The sequence below is a fragment of the Rousettus aegyptiacus genome, unplaced genomic scaffold (assembly GCF_014176215.1).
Source record: "Rousettus aegyptiacus isolate mRouAeg1 unplaced genomic scaffold, mRouAeg1.p scaffold_m13_p_6, whole genome shotgun sequence".
NCBI lineage: Eukaryota > Metazoa > Chordata > Mammalia > Chiroptera > Pteropodidae > Rousettus > Rousettus aegyptiacus.
Genome location: NW_023416309.1, coordinates 3,921,656 through 3,949,370, shown reverse-complemented (window position 1 = coordinate 3,949,370; position 27,715 = coordinate 3,921,656). Strand labels below are relative to the sequence as shown.

At 43.5% G+C, this 27,715-nt stretch overlaps 1 protein-coding gene across 2 annotated transcripts in view; it reads right to left on the bottom strand.

The window, feature by feature from the left end:
- The window catches only part of GRID1 (glutamate ionotropic receptor delta type subunit 1), a 661,749-nt gene that overhangs the window by 250,691 nt on the left and 383,343 nt on the right, over positions 1 to 27,715 (bottom strand). For both annotated transcript variants that reach the window (XM_036223755.1, XM_036223756.1), the window contains one exon: positions 6,212 to 6,265. In XM_036223755.1, the coding sequence (XP_036079648.1) occupies positions 6,212 to 6,265 (54 nt within the window). The remainder of the gene's footprint in view (positions 1 to 6,211; positions 6,266 to 27,715) is intronic.

The window sequence follows — 27,715 nt, the reverse complement described above, 5'->3', positions numbered from 1 at the left end:
TTTAGTAACAGAAACAGACTGACAGGGGAGTAGGGAAGGATCAGGCAGGGAGGGTGGGATTGTTGAGGGACATGAGGACACTTTTGGGATGATGGATATGTTCACTAACCTCACAACGGTTATGGTTTCTTGGATATGCACGTGTCAAACATAAATTGTACATTTTATTATGTGCATTTATTGTATGTGAATTAAACTTCAATAAAGCTGTTAATTTTTTAAGTAAAAAATAGATAAAGTGATGCTCAAAAAAGTGCTTAGCTTCACCTAATGTCTGATAAATGGCAACTCCTATTCTTTGTTTTGGGTTCTCAGCTAGAGCTACAGAGGTGGGTAAGATATGATGCCTGTCTTCAAGGACTCCTCAGTAAGGCTGGGGAGAGAGAAATGTGAATAGATTAGAAGAAACATAATTGGTTTTGAGTGTTACTAAATTAAATTTGTAGATGGTAAATGGTAGAGAGACTTAATATCCAAACAGAATTGAAATCTTCAAAATGAAAAAAAGAAAAAAGTTAAATCTTTCCTTTTCTCTTTTTCTCTTGTGTCCCAAGTAGAGATTTCTCAAAGCTATTCGATTCAGTATTCATATCATAGTCTTTTTTCTTGTTTTCTTTAATTAATGCATTACTATATCTTTCTCCATATTATACATGTGTAGAATAATCTCATTGTCATTTGCTTTAATTCATTGTACGTTGCAGGTAGGCATGATGGAAAAGACTGGAGCAATCTCTGGACTATTGACAGAAGTCCCCTCTGGGGCAAGTCAGGGTCTGCACCTGGAGAATTATAAGAATAACTCGTTGGTGGCAAACTAGCGAAAATGATAAAATGAAGGCTGGGCCTAAGGGGCCCCAGAAGAGCATTCTGGGTAGAGGGAGCCGAAGAGGTCCAGACATTGGATGTGCTTGGGTAGCAGAGATCTCTTAGGATAGTCAGAGAAGCTCATATGACAAGAGGTGACGGAAACTGAGATCAGAGAGGGCTCTGAAGTCAGCTCAGGAACAGCCTCATATATTACGTGGAAGAATTTCAACTCTATCTTATAGGCCCTGACAGTCCAACATCTGCCAGCAACCTGTTCCAGCGCGGAGGTGAGCAAAGGTACAGGAGTATGTTGAAAACACAACTGCATGTGGCAGACAGTGTGCACTGCATCACCCTCAGAAGGCACAGCATGCATGAGACACCTGTTTCTTGACGTTTAAGTTATCCACCCTCTTTGATCACAGAATCCATTTTTCACAAAGCATCTATGAATTAACAGAACATGTGTTCTCCTAGCACAATTTGGAGACTGCTGTAAGAAATCTGGCTGGTGCTTCTCCTATCCTCCCTCCCTGGCTGCTCTGCCACTGTCAATGGCCTGGTACAGAGCCAAAGGGAGCATGCATGCACCTCAGAGGAAGAGCCTGTACCTCCTGGGACTTGTAATGGAGGTGCAGGAAAAGGCAGTGCCATGGAACAAGGGATGCTGACACCTGTGGTTCATGCAGCAGGATTTCAGCTTTCTGAGTCCATGAAAGGTTGGGATGGTTATAAATGCCTCTTCTCCCACATGCAGGCAATTAGATAAGCAGTGTCAAGGTGAGGAAGCAACAGGTAGACTCTGTTGCTGGACACTTAACCCAGCGCCTCTTTTGTGTCTGAGCCTGTCGTGCTAGGGACTCTCGGGACCTGATAGAAAGGAGGTTCAGCCCTTGCTTACAGGCTTTTCAGGAAATCAGGCACATACATTAAGTCCCTGGTACAGCAGAGTTGGGGCAAGAAGAGTGAATAACTCTAAAAAAGGAAATCCAGGAAGACCTTTGGACAGAGGAGATATTTACCAGACCGTTGCAGGAAAGGTAACTCCTTGACAATCAGAGATGAAGGAAGGGCATGCCAGACATAAAGAGAAATCCTAGCAAATGCCAAGAGCCAGGAGAGGAAAATAAATACAGGAAACAGCATGTCACCCATCCACTTGCAGAGATGAGCCATGGGGTAGTGGGCAGAAGGGTGAGAATAAATGTGGTTGGGGTCATGTTGGAGGGAGCTTAAGGCAGGTGCATGATGTGGTCTTTACTCCACTGGCTAGGGAGGTGACCAGAAAGAAAGGACTCTGCACTTGACATTGGAACACTGATTAAGGACCAGGTCAGGCATAGGATAATGGGTTCAGATAGAGATGAACTGAGCTGGAGATGGTCATAAGACTTCCAAGCAGCTGAGTTAAGAAGGCATCTGGATCTCTGGGTCTGGAGCTCAAAGGCAAGATCTGGAATGAATATGGGATGTGGGGTCATCAATGTATGCAGGAAACAAGGCATGGGTGCTGAAGGACTGCCACCTGTGTTTCCTATCTCATTAGAACCAACCTCTTCCAGGGCCCCCATTGAGCTGAAGATCACAGCTCAGAGCTTCACTTGCTGAGAAAACCTAAGCACATGGGTTATGTATGTGCTTCTGCATTACTTGTTAAGCATCTTAAACCATGTCCATCAAAGTGTGTTTTGGTTCCATGTCTGGAATAACTAGACTAGCAATGAACATTGCCCAGCAACAGAGAACTTCAAGTCTGCATCATGGTTGGTTCCAGAAGAAGCTGAAAGTTTTATATATATTCCATAAAAGAATTTCCTCCAAAAAGTTCTCAAGGGGCCAGACTATGAGACGCATGTCTTCTGCCTAGACAAAGAGCCTTGTGGGAGGGCATTTTTCTCTGTGTCCAGATTTCACCTGGCCCCTAACATACCTGTGAGTTACTGGGCCAGGGGAATGACTGGCTCACCTGGGCTCTGCTGAAGGCCACACACATGGAGGGGCAGCATTCCAGCCTAGCTGATAAAGAGGTTCCAGAAGGCACTTAGCTCATCCAGATTTAGATCTGACTGTTCCTGAACTGGCAGAGTCTGATGAATGACCCAGAGTGCTCCCTTCTGTCCCTTAGACTCAGATCTTAATTGTTGTCTTTGTTTTTTCTTGGAGACAAACTAGGAAGTGCTCATCGAAGCAACTTGCTCTACTTTGTGTACATCGACTTGCCTTCAACCAAACCTTTTTAGGAATCTACTCTTTTCACAGACCATTGGAGATTCAGTGATGATCTGGATTCTAGCCAAGTATTCAAATGATTCTTGGTCTAGTGGCCACCTTGACTGATGGTTCATTTTGCTTCCCAGAAGTTCTTTTGAATCTCCTACCCTCCTCCAAGCTAACATGTAACATAATCGATTAATGAAAATACAGTTTAACCCAAAAGCACAACTGCTTGCCAGTGTCCTCAGAGTGGAATCCAGAGACCTATAGAAACTATCAGTGAGGCTCACAGAATCACCAGCCTTTCTCTGTATCCAATTACCCCTTCTCCAAACAAAACAGGCCTGTCCCACCCATGTTCATTGGTGTGGGGGAGAAATATTACATAAACCACTGCATAAAGAAAGCAAACAAAAACATGCACCCTTGAGTGCTTATCTTGAATACAGGAAAATACATTAAGCAAGACAAATACAGGCTCTGGAGGAGAGTCTGTGAGAAACCAGGGATGCAGGGGCAGAGCTGGGTACCACACTGCAGGTCTCCTTCAGGAAATATGTGAGGAGAAGAGGCACAGACCTGAGCTCCTGTGACAGACTGAACTTTGTTCAGTTTGGGAAGTAGGAAGATGGGAAGTAGTGTAGCCTCTGAATCCCGGAGACCATATTGGAGCCACCAAATGTCTGCCTTTGATTTTTTCCTCACTTTATTTTATCCTAGCCATCACATGTGATAAACAGAAAAAAAAACTATCATAAGAGTAATGTGACTTTTGTCTTCAATGGGATCATGCTGTGACAAGAAACAGTTATTCTAAATATAGCTGGCTCCTAAGGATAAGTCTACATAAAAAACTCCTCCATCATTAACCAGAGCCCACACTGGGGTTGCTGGGGTCTATGGGTCAAAGCTGTACAACAGGTCCCACTTTCAGAGTGTCCATGACTGGCCCTGTCGGTGTGCCTACCTGAGCCCTACTGACTGGCCTTACTGAATCACACCCTGATCACAAGTTAAGGTTCTTAGCTAGGGCCATGTGCATGATGGTGTCATCTGGTGCAAAGGACTCTGGAGTCAGGCAATCTTTGTAAATAATACCAAATGTACCATTTAATAGCTCTATGACCTTGGACATGTGATTAACCTCTCAAGGCTCCCTTTTCCCATCTATAAAATGGGGATGAAAATAATTGCCATCAGGGCTGTTGATAAGGACTAAGGATTATAACAAATGTGAAATGCCCTGACAAGTGCCTGGCATACAATAATGATCAAGCATTGGTGACTGTTACCCTTCATTCCCCATAGAAAATGACACTTGGAAAGAGGGAGGTCTGTTCTGGAGGAGGACACACTCAGCCCAGGAATGTTTACACTGGCCCAGGGTATGCTGCTGACTAGAATGGGGCACAACCATCCTCTTAGGTGAGGCTGCTCCAGTGTGGCTCTGACAAGTGTGCCCACACCTGACTCCTCCTGATGATGTGAAGTAAACCCAGAGTTACAGTGCTCTGGCAATGCTCTGTGGGCACCTCACACTGGCCAGTCTGGAGGGATCCCCAGGCCTGAACAGGGTTAAGAGAGACAGAGAGAAGGCCCTGGAGGTGAGTGGAGATGTAGAAAAGAGAAAAAGAAACAGGTTAGAAAGAAAAACAGAGCACTTTTGAAGACTGGAAACAGAAAAACACTGGCTCTCCAACTTAGAGGAGTCACCAAAAAATAAAGCCAGCAGAAGACATTTGCCTTAAGGGGTAAATGGAATGTACCCTTTCTCTGGAACAAAGGAAACAGGACTTCGAAGAGAAGCTGGCAAAACCCATAGGATCAAAACTTTCCAAGGTCCAAGGAGGACTCATTGCAGGCTCTAAAGAATGGGGGAGGTGACTGTCATGTGCCTTCTCCCAACTACCAGCACAACTGTCTACAACCCGAGGTGAATGGACAGTTACCGCACATGTCTCCAGGTGGCCCGTGTAGATGTGGAGATAATAAGATGTGAATTCATGGAGGAAAACCATGAAAGCGGGCCTTGCAAGCAGTTACTATCTGATGCTACCGGCAAAATTATTAAAATAAGCCACCCAAAACTATTTCAGCCACATTAGCACTGAGCTAATGAAGAAGTACATATCATAAAGGGATAAATTGCCAACATAATAAACCTTGATCTTCTAGAATGAGGCCATTAGAAATTGATCAGTTAATTTAGGAGCAGCTGAGGCCACAGCCCTTGTGAAAGCATGCACTAGGAGATACCTTCTAGAGTCAGCTCTGCTAACAGCCTGCTAGGGTCACACTGGCTGCCCTGGTCAGTGCTTCCTGAATGGATGTGCTGACAGAGGGGAATCTTCAGGAGAGCTATGGCAAGTGGTTACAGCCCGCTCCCGTGTAAGGCCTGTAGCCTGGAAAAGGTCAGGCTGTAATTAGTGAAGAGCTGATCAGGAAACCTTATAGTGTTCCCATTCCTCCTGAGGCCAAACTGGTGGGATGGCCAGTCAATGGGATATTCTTTCCATTCAACCCCTTTAAATGATTATAATGATCCCACCCTCTCCAACTGCACAGGGAGCTGTACACACACATACACACTCACACACCTGTACACTCACATGTGCACACACACACTCTCACACACATACTTATGCACACACATATCCATACACACTCATGCACATGGCTTCTTATACATACATGCTCCCACATATGCATACACACATACATATACTCTTATCAACACACACCCACACAGTCCCATAATATACAAACTTTCGACCTCCCACATGAAATGCAGCCTCTGTCCCCTACTCATTCTTTTGCCCCACCCCTTCTGCACCCCATTTTCTAACCTACCCTAATCTCTGTAGCCCCTGACCCGACTAGCTGCCTCCCCTGACCCCACGCTCCGCCCCCCCCCCCACACACACAGTGTATGTCTGATATGATTTCTCTTTTGACTTGATTTCCTTGTGGACTCAGGTCTAGATTCTTTCCCTAATCCCCACCTGCTTCAGGTGAGCATCATCATAGGTCAAGTCCAATTCTCTGATCTCCTGTCTTGACACAGTGGAGCCCTGGAATTCACCCCAGCACTCTAAGTCAGAATTGGACCTGAAAGGATTACTCTAAGCTCTCCCAAGGGGTAGAGGGCTCAGTGAAGGCCACCCTCCTCATCATTTTGAGCTCTTACCTCATTCACAAATACCCAATGGCTGTCCTTGGAAGCCAGATTGGTCTCCACAGCCTGCAGAGAGAAAAAGAAAATGAACATGAACAGAAGCAAGCCAGAAGCTGGCAGACACACAGGATGGTTGTTGAGATGGGGTTTGATAAACATTGTTTTTGGAGAATTTTTTTCTCACAAAACATGCTGTGCCCTTGGGGCCAGCTCTGGCTGCCTTAGCTACAAGACAAGTCATTTGAACACAGACATCTGATTTCCTGCTGTTCTTCATAGCTCTCAGGCACTGGCCCCAAGCAAGGATAGAAGTTCCAGTTCCTGTGGGCATCACAGGGCCACAGGCCCAGGTACCCCTCCCTTCCCAGAGAATACTTGCAAACTCCTTTCTGGAGGGGCACTTAAGTGTGAGTCTCATCATTCCCAGTGGCAAGAGGATCAGAAATCTGGAATGAAAAGTTTATGACAGTGTGTCCAGATATGCTGAATGACATCCAGCGAGACAATAGCTAACAGCCGTAGCTCTGAGCTGCTTTCCATTCTATAGGACACGCAGAACTGGCTCTCTCCTGGGCAGTGACCCCATTCCTGTTATTCTCTCTTATAGCACTTTGTTCTATTTCTTTATAGCACTTGCCATTTTTTGCCTGAATTGTTGTCGGTATATTTCTTATTGTCTATCTCCTCCACTCAGTTGGGGTCTCCATAAGGTCAGGGGTCAAATCTGTTTTGGTCACGGCTGTGTCCCAGAACCTATAACCAGCACATAATAGGCGTTCAATGAATGTTGTTGAATATATGAATGAAGTGTTGGAGGGCAAGGCAGATAAGATCATTACTTACACTGTTTCTCATATGTTTTATGAGTGTTTTTTCCCCTCCTTTATTTGGAAAGCCAACAGGTTGAAAGAAGTAGAAGGAAATGATAGTTTTCAAGCATATTCTGTAAAAATACTTACAGTTTGCTTGTGCCAAGTACTGGCTGAGCACAAAGAACTTTGCCAGGCCATTTACAAACCTGACAGGGAGCTATCACGTTATAGTCCTTTTGGGGGGTGGGGTTTGTAATGTGATTTTTATTACTCCTTTTACTTGGAAGAAATAAAGGAAAATAAAAATGTTCAATAGCATTCCATAATCCTGCCCCATAAAAATATGTGCAAAAGTAGCAAAAATACCCCCATTATCCCTCCTAACTCATCCCCCAGAGATCATTTGAGATGTCCCCACCCAGAAGTGTTTATTCGCCTCTGCAGGTACATATATACATACACGTATTGGACAGATTATTTTATTAAAATTGGATCATGAAATACACATGAGGACACAACTGTCATTTTTGACTTATGTATATATCAAGAACAGCTCTTCTCATTAGTATATAAAGATCTGATTCATTCTTTTTAACAGATAAGGAATAGAGGTATAAGGAACCTACCTCTCCCAGTGACCCAGTCATATATGGGACCTAGGTCATGGAACTGTTAATGTCACACAAGCAATGGACAAGTTTGCTTGCCAATGCAACAAGCATGTGGAAATAGAGCCTAGGCGAGTGCCCAGGCCAGCTCTAGAATTCCACTTCTTTACAGACTGTATCCCACAGAACATCAAAAATTGGGCCACATCAGGGTTAAAGACACAGGAGACTCCTTCTCCAGCCTATGAATAAGATGGTGCCATGTCCTGAAGACACCTACTTTCCTCCCCATTCTACAAATTCAGTAAACCAGGCCCCCTCCACAAAAGCAGAGAGGACTTCAGATGCTCAGAAGAGGCAGAGAAGGGAGAGTCCCACAGGGCGAAATCATGGCCACCCTGCCCAGAGCCTCTCCCCTCTCAACATGCAGACTTTCATGAATGACTTCAGAAGCCAGGAAGCCCAGTAAAGAAGGTGGGAGAAGGAGATGCCCCAAGAACCTCCAGCACACTGATGGGCTCTGGCTTGCCTCCATTCATAACACCTGAATGCTCATGTAGAGGTGTTGGTGACACACTCAACAAATTCGCACATGATACAGAGTTGAGAGGAGGTCATAAAGCCTGAATACTAAACTGCATCTAAAGAGATGCTGTTTAACAAGGCTGAACTAAAAGTCAAACACTTGGTTTCCAGGAAGATAAGACTTGAAAGCAACCCTTTTGAGTAAAGACTCATGGACAGGAAAGAGGTTATGGGTCTCTTCTGCCCCTTGAGGGGTGACTATTGGGCAACCCTGCTTGATGAAGGACAATGGAGACGAATCAGTCATGGAGTGAAACTGTAAACTGATGGCCAGTCCAGTTAAAGTGACCAGGGATACTTAGAGGGCAGGACAGTATAAGTGTCTTTAAACACATGAAGAACTATCTTGTGCAAAACATTGGAATTACTCTTTCCAGCTTCTGAGAGTTAATTTAGAATGAAGGTCTCCAGTAATCAGGGAGGCAAATATCAATTCTATGTAATAAAACACTTTCCAAGTCATTCAAGATGGAATGGACTGCCTCAGGAATAGCTAGGTCTCATGGAAAGTATCTGAGTGGAAGGCAGACAGCAGTGCCCTGAAAGGTGCTAAAGTATCCATGTGGAAGCTGACCATGGGTGAGGGGTAAGACTCTATTGTGTACTAATGTTCTGCGGCAGTGATTCTCAAGTCTACTGAACATATGTTGCTTTGCAAACCTAGCTGGGAGTTTCCTGGGTGTAATCTGAAACGGGCCCCTATTTGCAGAGGGCAGGAAGACACCAAAGGAAAATGCAGACCACCCCAGATTGGTATGTAGCAGGTTTAATACGGAAGGGGACTTACAAGGCTTGTCATGGGTGCCAGCAAGACAGTAGTTTTCTATACCTGCTTGCCAGAATCTTCAAAGTTCATACAGAGGCCTTAACTGGGTCATGTGCCCAGTTCAAATAGTCTCAACACTACATTTCTAGCTCAAGGCTATGTCCTTAGGCAGCTCCTAGCACTGAGGAGGCAAACAGAACACACATTCCAAGCATAGGGAAGGGAGTGGGAAGCCTCCAATTGCCCAGGTTCAGTTCGCAGGTCAAACCAGCGGTCACATCTTCTTGACGACCTTCCCCAACAATCTAAGAACCTCCTAGGGAGCTTTTAAAAATATAGACCCCTGAACCCAAACGCTAGGAATCCTAAAATCACTGGGAATGGTGATGTGCCTGATATCCTGTGTTGTTTCAGCTCCAACCCTGATTCTGGGCCTCCAGGACTGAGAACCCTGCTCCAGAATGTGTAGTTCCCTAAATCTGAATGTGTGGGTACACCTGCGCATGTGGTCAGCCGTCTGCGTGTCCCCATAGGAACCAGCAGCACAGGGGACCTAACTCAAATGCAGGCACATCCCAAGGAGCGAGTGGGAGCCCTGGCTACCCTAAGGAGTCTTCCCACCTGATCTCAGACTTATGTACAGAGAATACTGATGGAAAGAATTGATCAGAAAACCCCACAGGACAACTGGCCAACTTTTCTGTCCTACTTTCCCTTACCAATTAAGCATTAGCTAATTTGTTAAGCCTCTTTTCCCCACATGGAGATAAATAGCACTTGGCTACAGCCTTTTCCAGAGGATGCAACTCACACAGAAGCTGAGATGGATGGTGAGAAGGGGAAGCAATTGCAGATTTAGTAAGAACACCCCTCTCCCCTCCTAATCACTGGAGAGCTGCCAGCTCTGTGGGAAGAGCCCTAAATGCTCACAGCCCAGTGGGCAGTGTTCCTCTCAGCACCACACATTCCCCTTCTAAGAGCTATCTTTACCCTCTTTCTCCCCAACCATGATGCAGGTGGAGGCCAGTTTTCCCTTTCATCTCAGAGTGAGCAAGGTAAGGAGGAGGCAGGCAGGCAAAGCATATTTGAATCCCAGTCTGGTCATTGCTTAGCTGAGTGCTCCTGGGTGAGCTATTCCACTCTCTGAGCAGCAGTTTCATGCCTAAAAGGTGTTCAAATGCCAACAGCACTATTGATGCTCTGCCTATGTCCCCTTCACATCCCATCAGGATCTTTGAACACACTCCCGTGCGCACTCATTCCCAATGGCAGACTCCCATGGCTCAGGCGTCCAGAACCCTACTTGGCACTCATAACCCCTGGGAATTTATACTTCACCAAGCACTGAGGGTGTCACATATACCAGTCCCAGTTGTCCTATTTCCTGATGGGGACTGCTCCATGTGCGAATTTAGCTGTCTTCAGAATCTCTCTGTAGGATGAGCCCAAACTGCTTCACTTGACCTCACACCCTCCCTGGTTTCCTTCATTTCTCTGGTCAACGGTCCCACTCTCCTGCTATCTTTCTTTAATTTCCCTGGGAACACTTCTTAATAAATTATTGTCACACAAATTTCCACTCAAAATCTGCTTCTGGGAAGCTAACCTGAGACCGACACCTCCCACTCTTGAGACAGAAGAATTAAATACAAGAATTAAATGAAATTACACATGAAGCTTCTATCACAGAAAGTAGCTCACTATTGATGATCAGTTAATGCAAAAGTCCTCCCCATCCTTTCCACTGATGTCTCCTACCTGGTTGGCATTCTGTGGTCTCTTTTGAATGTGCAGAAGTACATAATTTGTCATGCTTTCATTCATTCATTCAACAGACTAGGCATGCTATACACCAGCAGCTCTCCTAACTTTCCTGGATATGGGTGTGAGCCAGGAGCCTTGTCCCTGGCTTCATGGAGCCAACAATATCAAGAAGACCAGAAATGTACACCCACTCAAATGCGGTTAACACTGCCTCCTCCGAGAGTCTATAGACCTTTTAAGGTAACACAATGCAGGCCATCTCTCACCGCTGCCACATGTGGATCTATGACTACTTATCCGTCAGCATCTGCAGAGAAGTGTTGAGCCAACCAAAAATAAAGAGCAACCCCTTTGTTCCATGGATGGGGTGGGTAGGGAGTGAGGCCAGCTTCCTGCTCAGGGTAGACTCTCAGTCACTTGCCTTCAGTAAGTAAGAAGGCCAGTTTCTTGCAACTGGGCTTCTCTCCTGCAGCTGGGCACCATGGCTCTGGGACAACCCTCAGAATAATGCAGTAATAGGCAGTGAAGGCCTGAGCACTGCAGATGCTGTGGAGCTAGGAACAAGGTCTCAATGACTCCGAGGGATCATTGCAGTGGAACAACACCTGGGCACAGCAAGGCAGCCCTCAATAAGTTGTTGCTGTAAGTCTTGCAAGCCCTTGCCAACCCATCAAGCCCATCTGCCTGGCTCCTGTGATCCATAAATAGAATGGCAAACATAGAACTTTAGAAGATGAGCTGAGGAGGTAGGAAATTCCAAAGGATCATGCTAACGTCTTACCCCTTTTGAATTTAAAAGGACACCCAAGATGCCTTAGATGGCATGTAGCCCATGGAAAGGGCTGGGATGGTGGTCATAGGCTGCCAGTGGGGTGACATCACTTGCAGAGGCAGAGCTGGATGGTTACACATATCCTTATACCCACATGGCACACTCTTAAGAGAAAATTGTACTGCCACAGGTAGACCCTTGTTAAAGGAAGCAGAGGGCAGTTGCCCTTCTCACACCTGGGGAAGGGAATGTGTCCCCTTGTCTGTGAACAGCAACCCCATCTGAAATTTTTTCCAAGGCCAATGGCATCAACAGAGCTGGAGTATAAGTGATGCAGACCTCCAACATGCCATCCTGCAGATCCACTGGAGGCCAGAGGATATTTGTATCCTGTCCTGGCCACCCAGTCACCCTGATCCCATGGTTTCTATAGGGAAGTAAATGCAGACCAAGCCCCAATTTCTGGTTCCCAAATGCTCTGGACAGAAAGCCCCTCTCACTGACAGAAATAATATATAGGCCAGCTTGCCTGGATGGAACCACAAGGGGCTAACAATGGCTACATGAAGGTGAGGATCAGTTCTAATATCAGGACACCTAGACAGAAGCAGAGAAGATGGGAGTTCTGAGGGATTGGAGGCTCTCTACCTGGTCCCCTTCCTCTGCATTCTCAGCCTTTCACCAGCACCAAGTCTGAGCTATTTCCAAAGGCAATAGGGGTGTGCCTCTATTAAGCACCCCGCCAGATACTTCAATACACAATCTCCTCCACTTTACAACCCACATACCTCGCTTTATCTCAATGCCCTAACAAGCCAGGCAGCATTCTCATGCCCATTTCACAGACAGGAAACTGAGACCTAGATCTAGACTTGTATTTTGCACAAGTCCATCAGCTAGTACTTGTCAGAGACTGGATTTGAACTCAGGTCCATCTATCTTCCTCCATTATGCTGATCTCCAAAAATTATGAACTGTCAGTACCAACAAATGAACCTTTTGTCCCTGACAATGGGAACAAAATGATCTTTTTTTCTCATAACTGAGAAAACGCCATTACGAACAGCAGTGCCTTCCTTCTCCAGGTTAACTTATTCTCATAAACCTGAGATCATTATTCCAGTTGCATTTCTTTAGTATGGGCCTGTTTCACTCTATCTTGGCCTAAAGGAATAGTAAATGGAGTGGAAAAAACCTCCACATGGAAGCCTTCCAGCCACATTGCTAAGGATTTATTTTACAAAGTGCAAATGCCACCAATTATTTATGTATGTGTTAATTGTCGGCCACTTATCTAGGCACCCCAACACTGGAAGCCTGAGATAATAAAACCTTGTCGACACTTAGCATCTTTTTAAAACCCCAACTCTAACACTTCAGAACATTCCCCCTGTGGAGCCCAGGGCCTGGCATTTTCCCAAGGACAGATATGGAGCTAAGTTTAAAGACCCACTACTGCCTGTGCAACAACACACTATTTAGAAACAATTCTCTCTGTGCAATGTCACCCCTCTGAAGCATGAGGGAATAGAATGCCACCCCTCCCCCCCCCCCCACACACGCACATTTTCAAGGAAGAGGAGTATCTGGCTACAGACTAGTGTTGATTCAAAGAGCCCATTTACAAGGAAATCAGCAAAGTAAATACCATGAGGCCAGGGTTTCAGAAGCTATGCAGTTTTCCAGAAAGCAAGGTCCTAAGAGGGTCTGTAGACAAGGCTGGGGTAACATAAGTAGCTGAGCTAAAATTTCCACTCCTTTTACTAACAGAAACCCATGCATATGGGACCTATCTCCTCACTTTGCACACTTTCAAGATGTACTTCCTTTTTAGTTAACACCACAACATGCAAAGTACTGCCTGGATTTGAAAACGGCACTTTTTTTCTACACATCTGAGAGAAACTGAGAATGAAACAAAGTGAACTTTAAAGGTAGATAAATACAAGATATTGTGAACTTTGGAAACTGATGGAAACATGATCAAATTTGAGAACTCTTCTATGGGGCTATAATTGTTTCTTCATTTGTGCTGAATGCTGAACCTCATGATACAAGTTCCCATGTAACCTGCTTAATGACATAGTAAGTTCTGGACTAGTTTGGTTGATCAATGGCATTTCAAAATATATTACTGTAACACTGGAGAGAGTGTTCATCATTAGATTTTTTTTGACACTGGCTTTGATCTCAAAAAACTATTGTGTCGCTATTGAAAAAAAGAGAGCATAATTGATTAAATATATATATAAACCTGATAGAGCTAAACAATTTCTAATCAATCACTCAACTCCCTGGCCTCAGTCCAAACCTTTTACCAAATTTGAGGTAAACAACTCTTCCAAACTACCTTCCCACTTTGTGCAGAGGGCAGAAATGCCTGCTCACAGCCTCTGGGGATGAAGATTCATTACAGATCATTTGTGGACCCTTCAGATGAAATAGAGACAGGTTCCAGAGCTGTGCAGGAAGTGTAATTTACTGTAATAAAAAGTGAGAATATGCTGCATGTGGACAATTTATGGAGAAACATTAATATCAGCAGAAAAATGAAATGGAGTCTGCTCACAGTCACGATCTGTTTAATGAGATCAACTCTGAGAAGTGAAGCCAGGCAGTGCCAATGATATCAATTGATGAATACTTGGATTTTAACCAATGGTCCAAATTTCCCTGCCACCTGGAGGGCACAAAAGCCAAATAAGGCCCTCCATGTTCTCACTCTCACAGACACCCAGGCTGTGTCCTGACAGGAGGTGATGGGAGCCAGCTTCTCTATCCCATATTGTCTCATGAAACAGAAAGGCATTCCCAGCTCTTTGGCCACAGGGACGCTACCACACAATCCCTTTTGAGGACTGAGATGTGCAAAAGAACAAGTTACTTCTTAGCTTATTTACACCCTGCTCTGGTTTGGCAAGAGCAGCCGCCAGCTTCTGCAGTGGGCTGTGAATAATCTTAGAGCGCAGTCCTCCAGAGAGCAAGGGACACAGCTCTTGGGAGGCAGGTGGCTACACTGAACCATTTCTCATACATTCTGCTGTTCGGCTCCAGCTTCAAGTGATTTTTCGATACAAGCAAAGTCCAAAACTGATTAGAAATGTTTTCTTCTCCTTCCCACAGGTATTTGCACATTTATACTGGAGCTTGAGAAGGCACTGCCTGCATCCAAAGACTGGCACTGAGGATCCACGGCATCAGGTGCTGCTGAAGGTAGGCGCTGTTTGGGGCATAAAAGTCCCTCCCAGCACTGCTGGGTCACGTAAGGCTCCATAGGCCTGCCCTCATGAGTTGCTATCAGCCCCAGAGATCCAGACCTACAGGGAGACATATATTGGAAGAACAACTACACTACCTGGCTGCTCAATTAAAGCATCAACATTTAAGGTTAGGATTGCAACACCTTCAAATCATCAAAACCAGGCAAGCTGCTTCTGCACGCAGGTCTAATTCCTTTCTTCAATCTAAACTGTTTTTAAATGATGGAAGCATTTGAATTCTTTTTAAGGCAATAAAGTTGAAGGTAGCAATTCTTTACTAAGCTGATAAGAGCTTCTGGGTATAATTTATATTCCTTTTTTACGAGCCTGACTTTTTGGAGAATAGAATCAAAAGAAAAATATCTTCTTTTCAGTTCTGGAGACAAGAGCTGGAAGAGTTTCTTGGCTCAGAAATTGTCAGGAAAGGAGTCCCTGATCTGTGACTTGGGAAAGCAGGGAGATGCCCTGTGCTCAGAGAGATGGGGGCACACACAGCTACTCACCTTGGTGTTCCACTTGAGACTCTGGCCCCACTGAAAATGACCCAGAGAGGCCATAGCTGGGGCTCTGAGGTCTTGGGGAGCAAGGAGAACAGGATGACAAACTCAGTAAAAAGGGAAGAGGGAGGAAGAATCTATTCTCCTTAGAATCCACAATATAAATTGCCTTATAGCCTTCGAGATGGCTTCTCTCCAAGTACAAAGCTCTGCAGTTGGGGCCCAGACCTAAACATGGCCAGCAGCCTAGATTTTGCTCAAAGCCCTCTGGGTCCAGCAGTAAAGCAAGGTCACTCTTCACTCAATTACTGGGAGGGCTAGACGTCAAAGCCAAATACACATATGCTTTGTCCTCAGGGATGTGGCCCGCTTGCACACCTTCTAACCCCACTGCCTGCACAAAGGACCTGGAAAGGCCCTGCCCATGGGATAGCATTGTTTAGAGAGAAAACAGTGAACACAGGACTTCCAGGCTCAGTATCTAGAGTAAAAAAGGCAGTGCAATGACTCATCACCAACCATGTCCTATAACCTGCCTTGGAGCTGTAGGTCTGAAGCCCTTCATTACTTTCATCTGATCATTTTAGCAACAGGCATGAGGGAAGGAAGCAGTCCTACCTGACCCCCAGGTCAACTTTACACATTAAACTCTCCAAATACTCCCATATATGTGGGCATGTGCTCACATGCACGCGTGCGCGCGCGCATACACACACACACACACACACGCACACACACACACCCCAAATAACTCCACTTCATACACTGTAGTGGACGAGTGGGGCACAAATAGAAAAGAAACAACATCAATAAATTGGCAAACACAAAATGGCCAGCATAGGCATCATTGCATCTCATAATTTCCTGCCTCAGATCCACACTGGTCTTTCTTGTTTCTATTACCAGACTTTCCGTATGGCCTTTAAGGTGCTTATTCCAAAATGTGAATCTCAACCTGTGTTGTGACTAACTGTTGAAACAATTCTGCATGGTGACCATGATCCCTTTTGATAATAAAAACTGAAGCTTACAAAGTAGTAAATGACTAAATAGCCAACTCTTGAGGTCACGGACAGGAACATTATCATCTCCACCCAGGTTAAAGAGCCCACAAGTACAGACCAAATAACAATAGTATGAGATAGACTGTCAACATGTCTGGAGTAGCTGTCTGTCTCACCAAACCCCAAGGATGGGGAGGTTCATGAGAGTGTGAGCCCCTTCCCTGGCAACTATTCAAAGTAGACTTGACACTTCTCGAGTCTGTTCTCCCTAGTACTGGGTTAGCCATGGACCAGGCCAAGTTCTAATTAGTGCTGGGCTGGTAGTACAGGGCCCAGGGGGAATGGCCACTGGAATAAGGCAAAAGTCTTCAGGCTAGCAAGGGATCCAGCTCCATAGGGGTCCTGAGGAATTTGCAACATCTAGAGGAAGAGTGAGGTATGAGGGAGGCCCAAGGGGGAATGACAGACTTCTCTGACTCATCCACTTTGGGGATTAATGGGATTAAAAAATCAAAGAAGTAGGTGTCACCCTCAGGAAAATCCAAGAGCAGGTGGGATGGAGACAATAGCAGGACCCGCCCACCCAACTAACAAGCATGTCCTGGGCTCCTACTAGGTGCTGGGTTCTACGCACAAAGCTGGTCATGGAGATAAGGCAATCTTGGGCCTTGTCTTTGAGTAAATCCATACACAGTGATAGAGATGTGTTCAGCAAATCAGAAACCAGATACCAACTCCTTCCTGGAGAGAAGTCCCCATGCTGGGGATGGACAGTAGTGGGACAGTAGGGTTTTCTAGCCTAATAGGATAGCAAGTGCAAGCCTGGAGCTGAGAAAGGGCATTCAGTTGGGGAATGGTGATTGAGTCACATCTTCACATCTTGTGAATAAGGATTTGGTTCTAAAGTTATTAGATGAGGCAAAAATCAATTATAATCAAAATTAGCTATGAAGAGTTCCTATCTCATAGATAAAGTATAGCACAGAAAATATAATTTCTGTAAAGAACCCTGTATAAATTCTTCTAATCTTTATTAATCAATGTTTCTCTATGGCCCTCAATTAGACTTTCATTTTCTTCCCTGAGTATATTGACTAAATCATCACCCAATTGCCTAGCCCTCAAATGCCTTGCTCCCTCTTCTATCCTGTCAGAACCCTGTTCTATCCAAACAGTCAGACCAGACAGCTTTGGAAACTCTTCCTTCCTTGCCACATTAGGATGGGATGTGTATGGTCAGCTCTGCATTCCAGAGAGGTCAGAGTAGCCCTGGAGAAGCCCTTGATCCCCCACCGCCACCCCCTGCCACACGCACACACTCTTCCCGGCAGGTTCTCTCACTGAGTCACACTTTACTGTGCCCACTGATGAGGCAGATGTGGTATTGCCCAGTCTGTTAAACATCCCCACTAGTCATGTTGCGGGTCAGAATCAGGGGTGGAAGGGTCAGTGGCCAGAGGCATGAGTTATGGCCCACAACACCCCCAAGTCCAAAGAACAGGGCCATATGCTGAGCAGTAAGCCTAGCTTTTACCCTGTAAATTGGGAGCTCCCAGATTGTGTTCTATGGAATACACGAGGCTTTAAGAGTTGCTAAAAGTTCTCCTGTTAAAAACAAAGCAAAACAAAACAAAAAAACCTACACTTAGAAAGTTGGAGATATACCACATTTATTCCCACCCTGAAGAATCACAAAGGACACTAACAGAAATTTCCTTGGAATGTCATAGGATGAACTGTGGCCCTCCAAATTTATATGTCAAAGTTCCAATCCCCAGTCCAGTACCTCAAAATCTAACTTCATTTGGATATAAGGTCTTTAAAGAGGTGGTTAAGTTAAAATGAGCCCCTTGATGTGGACTTAATCCAAAGTGACTGGTGAGTGAGAGACACCAGCGATATATGTTCACAGAGGAAAGGCCATGTGAAGACAACATCTGCCAGCCAAGGAGAGAGGCCTCAAGAGAAACTGACCCCGCCTACGCCTTGATCTTGAACTTATAGTCTCCAGAACTATGAGACAACAAATTCCTGCTGTTTAAGTTACTCAGGCTGTGGTACTTTGTTACAGCAGCCCTAGCAAACTCATACAGGAGACGTTAAAAGTTGTCCTGTAAAAAAAAACTCTGTGGTCAGAAAGTTTGAGATATACTGCATTTATACCCCCACCTTAAAGAATCACAAAGCACACTAATAGAAAAGTCCTCATATCACAGAAAATCATCCAACTTGGCTGAACCCAGTGTTTATGAAACTTATGTCCCCAGGATATTAATTCTTTGTTCAAGGGACACATTGATATTTCATAGGACACGAAGTTTACAATAGAACAGGATGAGGTAAAAGGTGCTCTAAGCCTTAAGGGCCCAGGAGAGGAAATGTGGGTGGAAACTATATGATCAGGTCTGGATTTTACATAGGTCAGACTGGTTATGTGCAGGAGAATTTCACATGCATGAGAACTTTAGGGAATCATCTAGAAAGCAGTTACAATGGTCCGGAAAAGTAATCATAAGGGCTAGAAGAATGAGGTCACTAGCCTAGAGAGGAAGGGATAGAGTTTGAAATGTTTTGAAAGAAAATGTTAATTGATATGATAATCAGTGAAAACTGAGTGAGGTGTGGAGGAGATAGAGGAATCTGGCATGACTGCTAGATGTGACTGCACAAAGACAGAAGGTGGATCAGACTAAAGAAGGAAGATAATAAATTCGACAATAACCTCTTGTGCAGCAGAAAATTGAAGAGAAAAAGTCTTAACCAAGGGAATAGAGATAATGCGAGGACTTAACTCAGAAACAAGTTGAAGGTGTGCAGGATAAGGCAGGTTACACAGTATCAAGTTAGCTTAGAATCCCCATCTCCCAATGTAAGAACCAGTAATGGCTGGCTTAATCTACAGGGACATGGAAGTGACTCCAGCTGCAGGACCAGTGATCTGAGAAGGCTTGGAGCCAGGCAGGAATGGTAGGAAGACAAGAACTTCTTCACCCTTGCCTTTGGACCACTATTGTTTCCACTGGTCCACACCAAGCCACCACATTTCCAGGGACAGCTTAGCACACACCCAGCTGCCTCACTTTCAATACCTAAAGACATATTTTTTAAATTAGTACACACACATACACACACACACCTAACTTCCCTCTATACCTTGTACTGATTCAGAGGGTTCTAAGCCTAACTGGAAAGCTTCACATTATCCTTGTAAATTCCATGTGTTGGAATCTTCCCACTGCTCTATCCAAACTGTTGAGATGACTGGAACCTCTTTCTTGCCTGACATTATCCTCTACACTTTAGATTTATTAAAGGGGGAAATATTTTACCAGCCCAGCCCCATGCTTATCAGTCAAGAGAGATGATATATGCGAATGAGACTGAGGTCCTAGTCCTTGCTTTTCCTCTATGTCATTTAACTTCTCTAGATTTCATTATTTTCATCTGAAAAGTCTGAGAAACAGACAAGACTGATGCCTGGATCTCAAAATTCTAAGATTCTATGGGCAGGTTACCTACAGTTTGGGAAACTCACTGATTTGGAAGAGAGGTAACGGGTGTTCCACATGGAAGTAAGAGACAGTTTGAAGACTTTGGCTACCCAATATCAGCAAATCCTTTATTTGTGCAGATAACCATTACATGTGTCTTGGCCAGATGTAAGGGAGAAGGTCCCTCTGTTGAGCCAGCTCAGGCCAGCATAGGACCGAGGCTTAGCATCGTAGATTCCCCTGAATCTTGAGAGAGTGAGCCAACGATTTAATTGAAAGTTAATCCAGTGACAAGGGCACTGTTGTGAGTCCAGTGATGGTGTCTTACCTAGACTGTGCCTGAAGTAACCTTGACCACGTCCCCACCATCCGGCCTTCCGTAGGTTCCCAGCCCTGGTTCTCCAGCCTTCTGCCCTTCTCTATGAGTTGCCCAATATTATTCAATTAAGTTCCTTTTGTTTCTCATTAAGTTTACATAACTTTGTACAAACAATAGGAAAAATAACACTTATTTTTCAAAATCTGAATATCAAACACTGGCAAGACCAATGTGATGAATAAGAGCCATCGATTTTTTTAAAGGAGGAATAAACAGTAATTTCAAAGCACAATTGACAAGCATAAACCATAGTTTACAAACCTATTATTCTGTACTGAATCACGGTTTGAAATCAAGCCATATTAAAAGCCCTCTATTGACAAATGGTGGTCCCTGATCCCAATGCTGCCCTCCAGAGGCAAACACTTGTAACTCTTTTAGCTATTCCTTTAAGATTTATTTTCATTTCTTAATCATATGTTCATACTGCTATACTTGGTTGATCGATTTTAGACATTCACATTATCAGTTATCTTCTTGGTATGGTAATGAGGATTTAAATCTCTCACCATTTCATTTCCCTTCACAATATTCCCAACCTAGTTGTATCACAATTTTTAAATTATATCAAAAGTGTTGACTTTATTATATTATGAAAATATTATTCCCTAAACCAAGTTGTGGATAATAATTACATTACTTTCTTGCTTACGTAACTTTTGATTTTCTTGTATTAGCAAGTTTTGCCTCGATTTGAAATTTTTTTATACCACTTCTATAATATATTTGTCCAAATGCTCAATCACATAAAATAGTCTTTCAGTTTCCTTACACCTTGGAATCAGCTTCTCGGAACCCTCTCTCCCATGCTCTCCAGGCGGATGACCCAGGACTGTCCTGAAACTTTCTTTCTGCTCTGGTGGTTGGATTCCCTATATCCGTTGTTGCTTACTTTTATCTTTTTTGATTTTTATTTGATTTTTCTGAAGAGCATTCTACAGTTTCTTTCTAAGAAAAAAATTCATGATATGTAAATTTTTTTGAGTCTTTGCATGTATGGAATTTTTTAAAATTTTGCTGTAATATTGACTGATTGGTTTTACTTAGTACATAATAGAGTAATATTAATTCTTCCACGGAAATCATGTTTCTCTAGTATTTTGTTGCATCCAGTGTTACTCTTAAGCATCCTAAAGCCATTCTGATTCTTACTCTTTTTATGACACCTACCTTTCTTCTTCCTCCCTTCTCCTCCTTCGACTTTTCCTCTTCCCTGCCCTCACGCCTGCTTTTACCCCACTGCTTTAAAACTTGGCATCAAAGGGTCTTGGTGTGAGTGTTCTTTTCATTTATTTTTGCTAAAAGCTAAATAGTTGGTAGGACTTTTTAGTCTGGAGGCACACATCCTTCAGTTCTGAGACATTTTCTTGTTTATTCCTTTGATATTTACCTTTTCTCCTTTTTTTTTCTGTTCTCTCTAGAATTGCTGTTAGAAGAACATTGAACTTTTTAGATTGAGCCATTCGTTTTTGTCAACTTTTCTCTCCTATTTTATACATAACTTTTTGTTTTGCTTTTCTCAACCTTATTTTCTAAAACTTCAATTGGATTTTTAAATTTTCAGTTATTACTTTTTTATATTCAGTTGCTATTTTGTGCTCTCTGTTCTTTTTCATATTATCTTGTTCACGTCTTAAGGATGCAATTTTTTTTTTATCTCTTTTAAGATTAGCAGTGATAGGGTTTTTGATGTTTCCTTCTGTTCCCTAAACTAAGTTTACCCTGGATTCTTTTTTTATGTTTGTTTTGTACTTTCTCTTTCATATAAGAGACTTTCCTCAAATGCATAAAGATCTTTAGTTGCCCTTTCATATTTAAAGTGAGGCATTAAAAAGTTCTTGTTGGGCTTTGTGTGACTTGTGGATGAATGGATTGGTGGGCTTCCTTGCTTTCCTAAGGAAGACACTGCTCTCCTCCACAATATCAGCACCTGGGGGGCTTTTTTCCAGAGTTGTTTAGATTCTCCAGAAAAGATTCCTTCAGTGTCCTGCCTGCTGGCATTCTAGGACAGGAAAAGGAAATAAAAGTTTCACAACCCACCATGTAAATTTCTGCTTAATTTCCCCTGGTTTCTAACACCTGCCCCATCCCACTTTCTAGGGTCTCTGAGGACTAAGGCTCTCAGAGCAGGTTGAACCAGCTCACTTCCTGATAGCATCTTTTTAAAAAATTAAATTTACTGGGGTGACACTGGTTAATAAAATTGTATGTTTCACATGTACAGTTCAATAATACAGCATCTGTATATTGCATTGTGTCTTCACCACCCAAAATCAAATCTCCTTCCGTACCATATATTTGACTTCCTTTATCCTTATCTACCTCCCCCTCCTCCCTCTTTTCCCTCTGGTAACCACCAAACTACTTTCCGTGTCCATGCGTTTTTGGTTTTTTTGTCCTGTTCATTTGTTGCTTTCAGTTTTATATCCCAATAGCATCTTTATTACCAAGCACTGAAGTTATAACATTCTTACTCTGTTGAACCAATCACTCTTCTTCCATCAACTTTCTGTTTTTCAAATACTAGCCCCAAGCTTTCATCTGCTGTTGTCTCTTCCTATGTACTCTTTAAACTTGTGGGTTAATATCATTTAACTTTACCGTCATTTTAGAATAATTTAGAGTAAAGAAGGAATAAACATGAGCAACCAGTTGGAATCATCTAATCAATGAGAAGTCAATAAATCAGAAATCAATAAATTTCCTTTTTGCTCAAGCAAACTAAAGTCGGTTTTTGTTGTTGCAACTAAGCATGCTTACTGATACAAGGGCATTGGAGGAAAGTACGGTGGGGACAACGGTGGTCCGTGCTGGAGCTGATGAAAAAGGACAAGTCGAAGGTAAAACTGAAAATAAAAGAAACATTATTTTTCTGCACCAAGCCTGGAAAGCTAGCTGGCAACTCAGACTCCAAACACTTTATACAGAACGTATTTTCATAAGCCGTGGGGTGGTAAGACTGCCTGCTCAGACTTTGGGATGAGAGAGAAACAGCTCCCTTCTCTGCTCTAATCTGCAGTCCCTGCAGGCTGTTTGGGGCAGCGTGTTCTTTGGGAGATCAAGCAACTGAACAGGTACAATTTCACAGAGAATTCTTGATCAAATCCACAAACATATTTCGGGCTCAGGCTCTGTTTATCACTTCTAGAGGTGAGGGATGTCAGAATCTTATCCTACAACTTCATCCCACAGCACATTTAAATAAACATATATCAGGCAACCAAGGTAAGGAGAAGGGAGGATCCATCAGTAACCTTAGGACTGTCATTACATCAATCGATGGTTGTGAGGTCTGGGAATTTATAATAGCCTGTTCAAAGAAATAGTTCAAACATACTGGCTCACTTTGATCAGCACATCCCTCTAGAAGAATGAATGATTTAAAAATCTACAGAATACAGGGATCTGGGCCCCTTAGACATAAACCCAGGCCGAGGCTTCCTAGGCATCCTGTTCTCACTGAAGTTGAGCTTGAAGGCAAGGGAAGCCAGGGAAGACCAGATTGGGTTCTATTAGTAATAGCAGGATAAGGGACCTGCAGTTCATGAATGGGTGGGTGAGCTGTCTGGAGGGACCTTCAACAGAAAGAAATGAGAGCAGACTGGAAGAATAGGAAAGGCTTCTTGGAGGGGCTGGGCTGGAAGGGTGAGGAGGTTTGGAAAAACTTAAAAGAAGAAGGATGTCATGAAAACCCTAGGTAGGAAGAGTGAGGATGAGCAAAACTGTGAAGGCAAGAGAAAGCAAAACATTCTCCTGCCCTCAAAAATAACAGTATGTATGTAGACAAGTTGCTCTGAGTCCAAATTTCCTACAATATTGCCCTGAAATCATGGCTGGAAATACTCTTAGTGGGCTACTTTCTGAATGAGTACAATGAAAAATATTTAATGTTTTCCTAATCATTTTCTTATAAAATACTGTGTGTCTTATACAGCAGGAAATACAGTTAGTACAAACAAGGCAATGAGGAGTTTGTGTTGGCTTGGATGTTCTTAGGCACATGAAAGGCCAGCAAGGCTGGCTGGGGTTGTTGGCCAGGCCTGGGCCACATGCCAGTGCCAGGCCTGGCAAGTGGGGGTTGTACAGAAGGCTCCAGTTGGTGAGCACCAATTCCTACTCACAAATAAGTCCTGGGGACCTTGGTTGGGATAAAGCCACCTTGGAACTTTAAGGCCTCCATTGTTTTCCTGGCCATTTTCCCAAAGATGAATTCTAATGTGAGTTCATATCATGGAGAAACAGCCAGAGAAGTGAGTTTCACAAAGTCTAGAGCAACAGCATCTAACTTTGAGTGTATGGTGACCACATGCCAGGTCCCCACCAACCACTCTGTATAGATGACCTCACTGAATCCTTACAACAGCCACCCCGTCAGGTGATACCATCATCCCAGCAGATGAGGCTGGAGATGTTATGCTATCCATCCAAGGCCACACAGGAAATAAGACTAAGCCAGGCAATGACCTCAAGTCTGCTGATGACCAAAAACCTTTCAATTACCTCCCAAGGGAAGCTGAGGCAGAGTGAGATGCTACCCAAAGAAGGCTGGAAAGCCTCAGAGAGGAGTTTCAACCTGGCAATCACAAACGTCCTTTCACAAACCTGCCCCAGTGTGGCTGGACAGGGGGCTCTGAGAAAGATGCATGGCGTTGCTTCTAGACAGGAGTGGCCTGAACAGCCAGTGAGCACAGAGTGTCAGCCCAGATCCCCACATGCCCAAGAGCCTAGGCACGGGAGCTTCTTTTGAGTGAGTAGTAAGTGGCTGTGTGCCAAGCTTAGCATGGAGCATAGCTCAGCCCATCTGGCCACTAACCCTGGCAAAAGAGCTGCTAAGACATCAAAGATACCAGTCATTATAGCCAATCACACACACACACAGCAATATCTATGCACCAAATGCTATGCTAAATATGTTCCACATATGGATTCCCTTAATCCTTTCAGCAATCCCCTGAGGAAGGTACTATTATTAGCCTCCTAGTATAGATGAATGAGGCATAGAGTGGTTCTTTAACTTGTCCAAGGTAGCAGAACTAGAAAGTGGTAGATGCTCAAATTTGAACCCAGCAATCTGGTGCCAAAGTTCAGTCTAACCATTCTGTATACTACTTATCCTGTAACTACCTGTCCTGTCCTGTATACTACATGTAACAAGAACTACCCTAAGTTTTGGCATGCCTAATAAGTATCCACAAAGGCCTACTATGTTCAAAGCCATTGTGTGAGCTGGGAATATGAATATAGCAGAGCTCGTGCCCACATTTCAGGATCTCATCATCTACAATGCAGACACAAAGCCAGGTATAATGAGGTGGGGCTCTGTGGGTGAAGGAGTACACAGGGTATCAGTGAGCACATAGTAGTACACCTAATTGACCTCAAGAAGTCATGAAAGGCTTCTTGGAATGGATGATACTACAGCTACATCTTAAAAATTAAGTAGAAGTTAGCTAGTAAGACAGCCTGAGAAATATCTAAGAATTTTAATTCTCTAGTTTCTAAGCTCTGCCTTGTACAAGGATATCATTTCAGCTTTCCACAAAAATAATATAAAAAAAATACTTGCACTGAACTATCTGAATATCACATTGCTTATGCTTTTGGCTTTAAGCCAGAGCTGATACAAGAAGCTGCTATATGAATCACATTTGCATTGTTTGTAAAACTGCCAGCAAAGACACTATCCATCATGTTGTTCTATGTCCCTTATCTAGAGACTCGTGTGATAAATGTCACTCAAAGCACTAAACTAAAAAAATAAAATAGCAAACAAAAGCCTCTCTCTCAATGGACTGGTACTCTTCTTTGTAGTAAGCATTGAGGGCTATACATTCTGTTTGGTTCTGTTGTTGCCTTGCCAACCAGGAAGCTCAGAACTAAAGTCAATATTAAGAGCTTAGCCTATGTTTTGGCATAAAGATCCCTTTGCCTTGGTCATTTGACTCTTAACATTCTAACTTTATTTTAATGGTTTTATCATTGTATATCTTTTTGTAACTAGACTTCCTTCTCAATACTACTGTGATACAATACCACACATGGAAAACTGTTAGGCAGGCAGGCTTAACACTCAAAACCCAGCCCATCCCCAACTCATTGATATCTGAAGTTTCTCACTATTTATTTTCTTCAAACCTTGCATGTCTTTTTATACCCAGAATGGAGAAGTCCAGATCTGCAGTCAAATATACAAGGTCCATGGTCCAAAACTGCCTCTATATGCCACCTGTGGAGATTGTACTATGGTGTCTCATCTCGGAATACAGAATTGCCCCTCACACTTCTCCAGGCATGACCTTCTGCAAGAGTTCAAAACAGTTCTGAGGATGTTCCCTGGGAACTCCAAGGGCCATTGGCTGAGAAGCATTTGATATTATCTGTGATGAAAGGGAGTGTGTAGGCACCTTTCAGTATGTGTGTGCATGTGTGCACCAAAATCCACCTTAACTCTCGTTCTTCATCTTTGCATGACCAATGCTGTTTTATGCCCATCCACAAAATGAAGCATTACAAATATAATGCATATGAAGCACCTGGCATACAAAAGGCACTTAATAAAGATTATCTCTTCATATGCTCTCTCGATGTTAGAGTGCACTCTCCATGAGGGTGAGGACTGTGAACATCTTACTGACTATTTTAATCACCAGTGCCTAATGTAAATCTTGGCCGTTAGGAGCTACCCAAAAGATATTCATGCTTAGAACACAACACTCACTTGATAAGTATTGAAAACAAACAATAGATCCGAATGGTTGACATAATATATATCTGAGCCACAAATTTACTCCCCCCTTTACTCAAAAGTGCAAAGATAACATAGTCTCTTTGTTTTCCAAAACCGTTTTCACAGGTCTCCATCCCTGGCATTGGGCACCAAGGAAACAGACACGTCCATACATTGTGTCTCAGTCACTCTGGGGTTTATGGGCACACCTCATTTTATTGTACTTCACTTTATTGTGCTCCATGGATGTTGCATTTTTTTTTTTTTTTTTTTTTTTTTACAAATGAAGGCAAAACCCTCCACCAGCAAAAATATTACAACTTGCTTTATTAGGATACTCACTTTATTGCAGTGGTCTGGAACTGAATCTGCAATATCTCTGAGGTATGCCTGTAGTTATCTCTTTGATGGATGCTGAGTCTTCCAAATACCTTCCCCTTGCCCCTGCTCCTCATTCTGATGGCAGATTTTCATGACCTAGTGGTACGAAGAGACCTCAAAGCTGAGCATTCTCTTCTGATCCAGTTGGTGTGGTCTGGTCTCACCAGTCATATTGGTGGTTAGTTTCCTGGCTGGGTGAGGGCCTGGTGGTCTTGTCTGGCTGACACCCAGACCTCTGTCAAGTTTTTGCCATGTCATCCCTTTGAGCACAGCTTGCACGGTCCTCACACAGCTGCTAAAAGAAGACATTTCATCCTTCTCCAAGATGGTTCTGAACTCAGATGCTTTCTGCCTTTTCCAGGGGATGTTTAGAAATGTTCAGATCCCTTACCCATTCTACATACTTCCTGGCCTGGTACTGGATAGATGGATGAATGAATACACCAAAGGCACAGTGCTTGTTCCTTGTG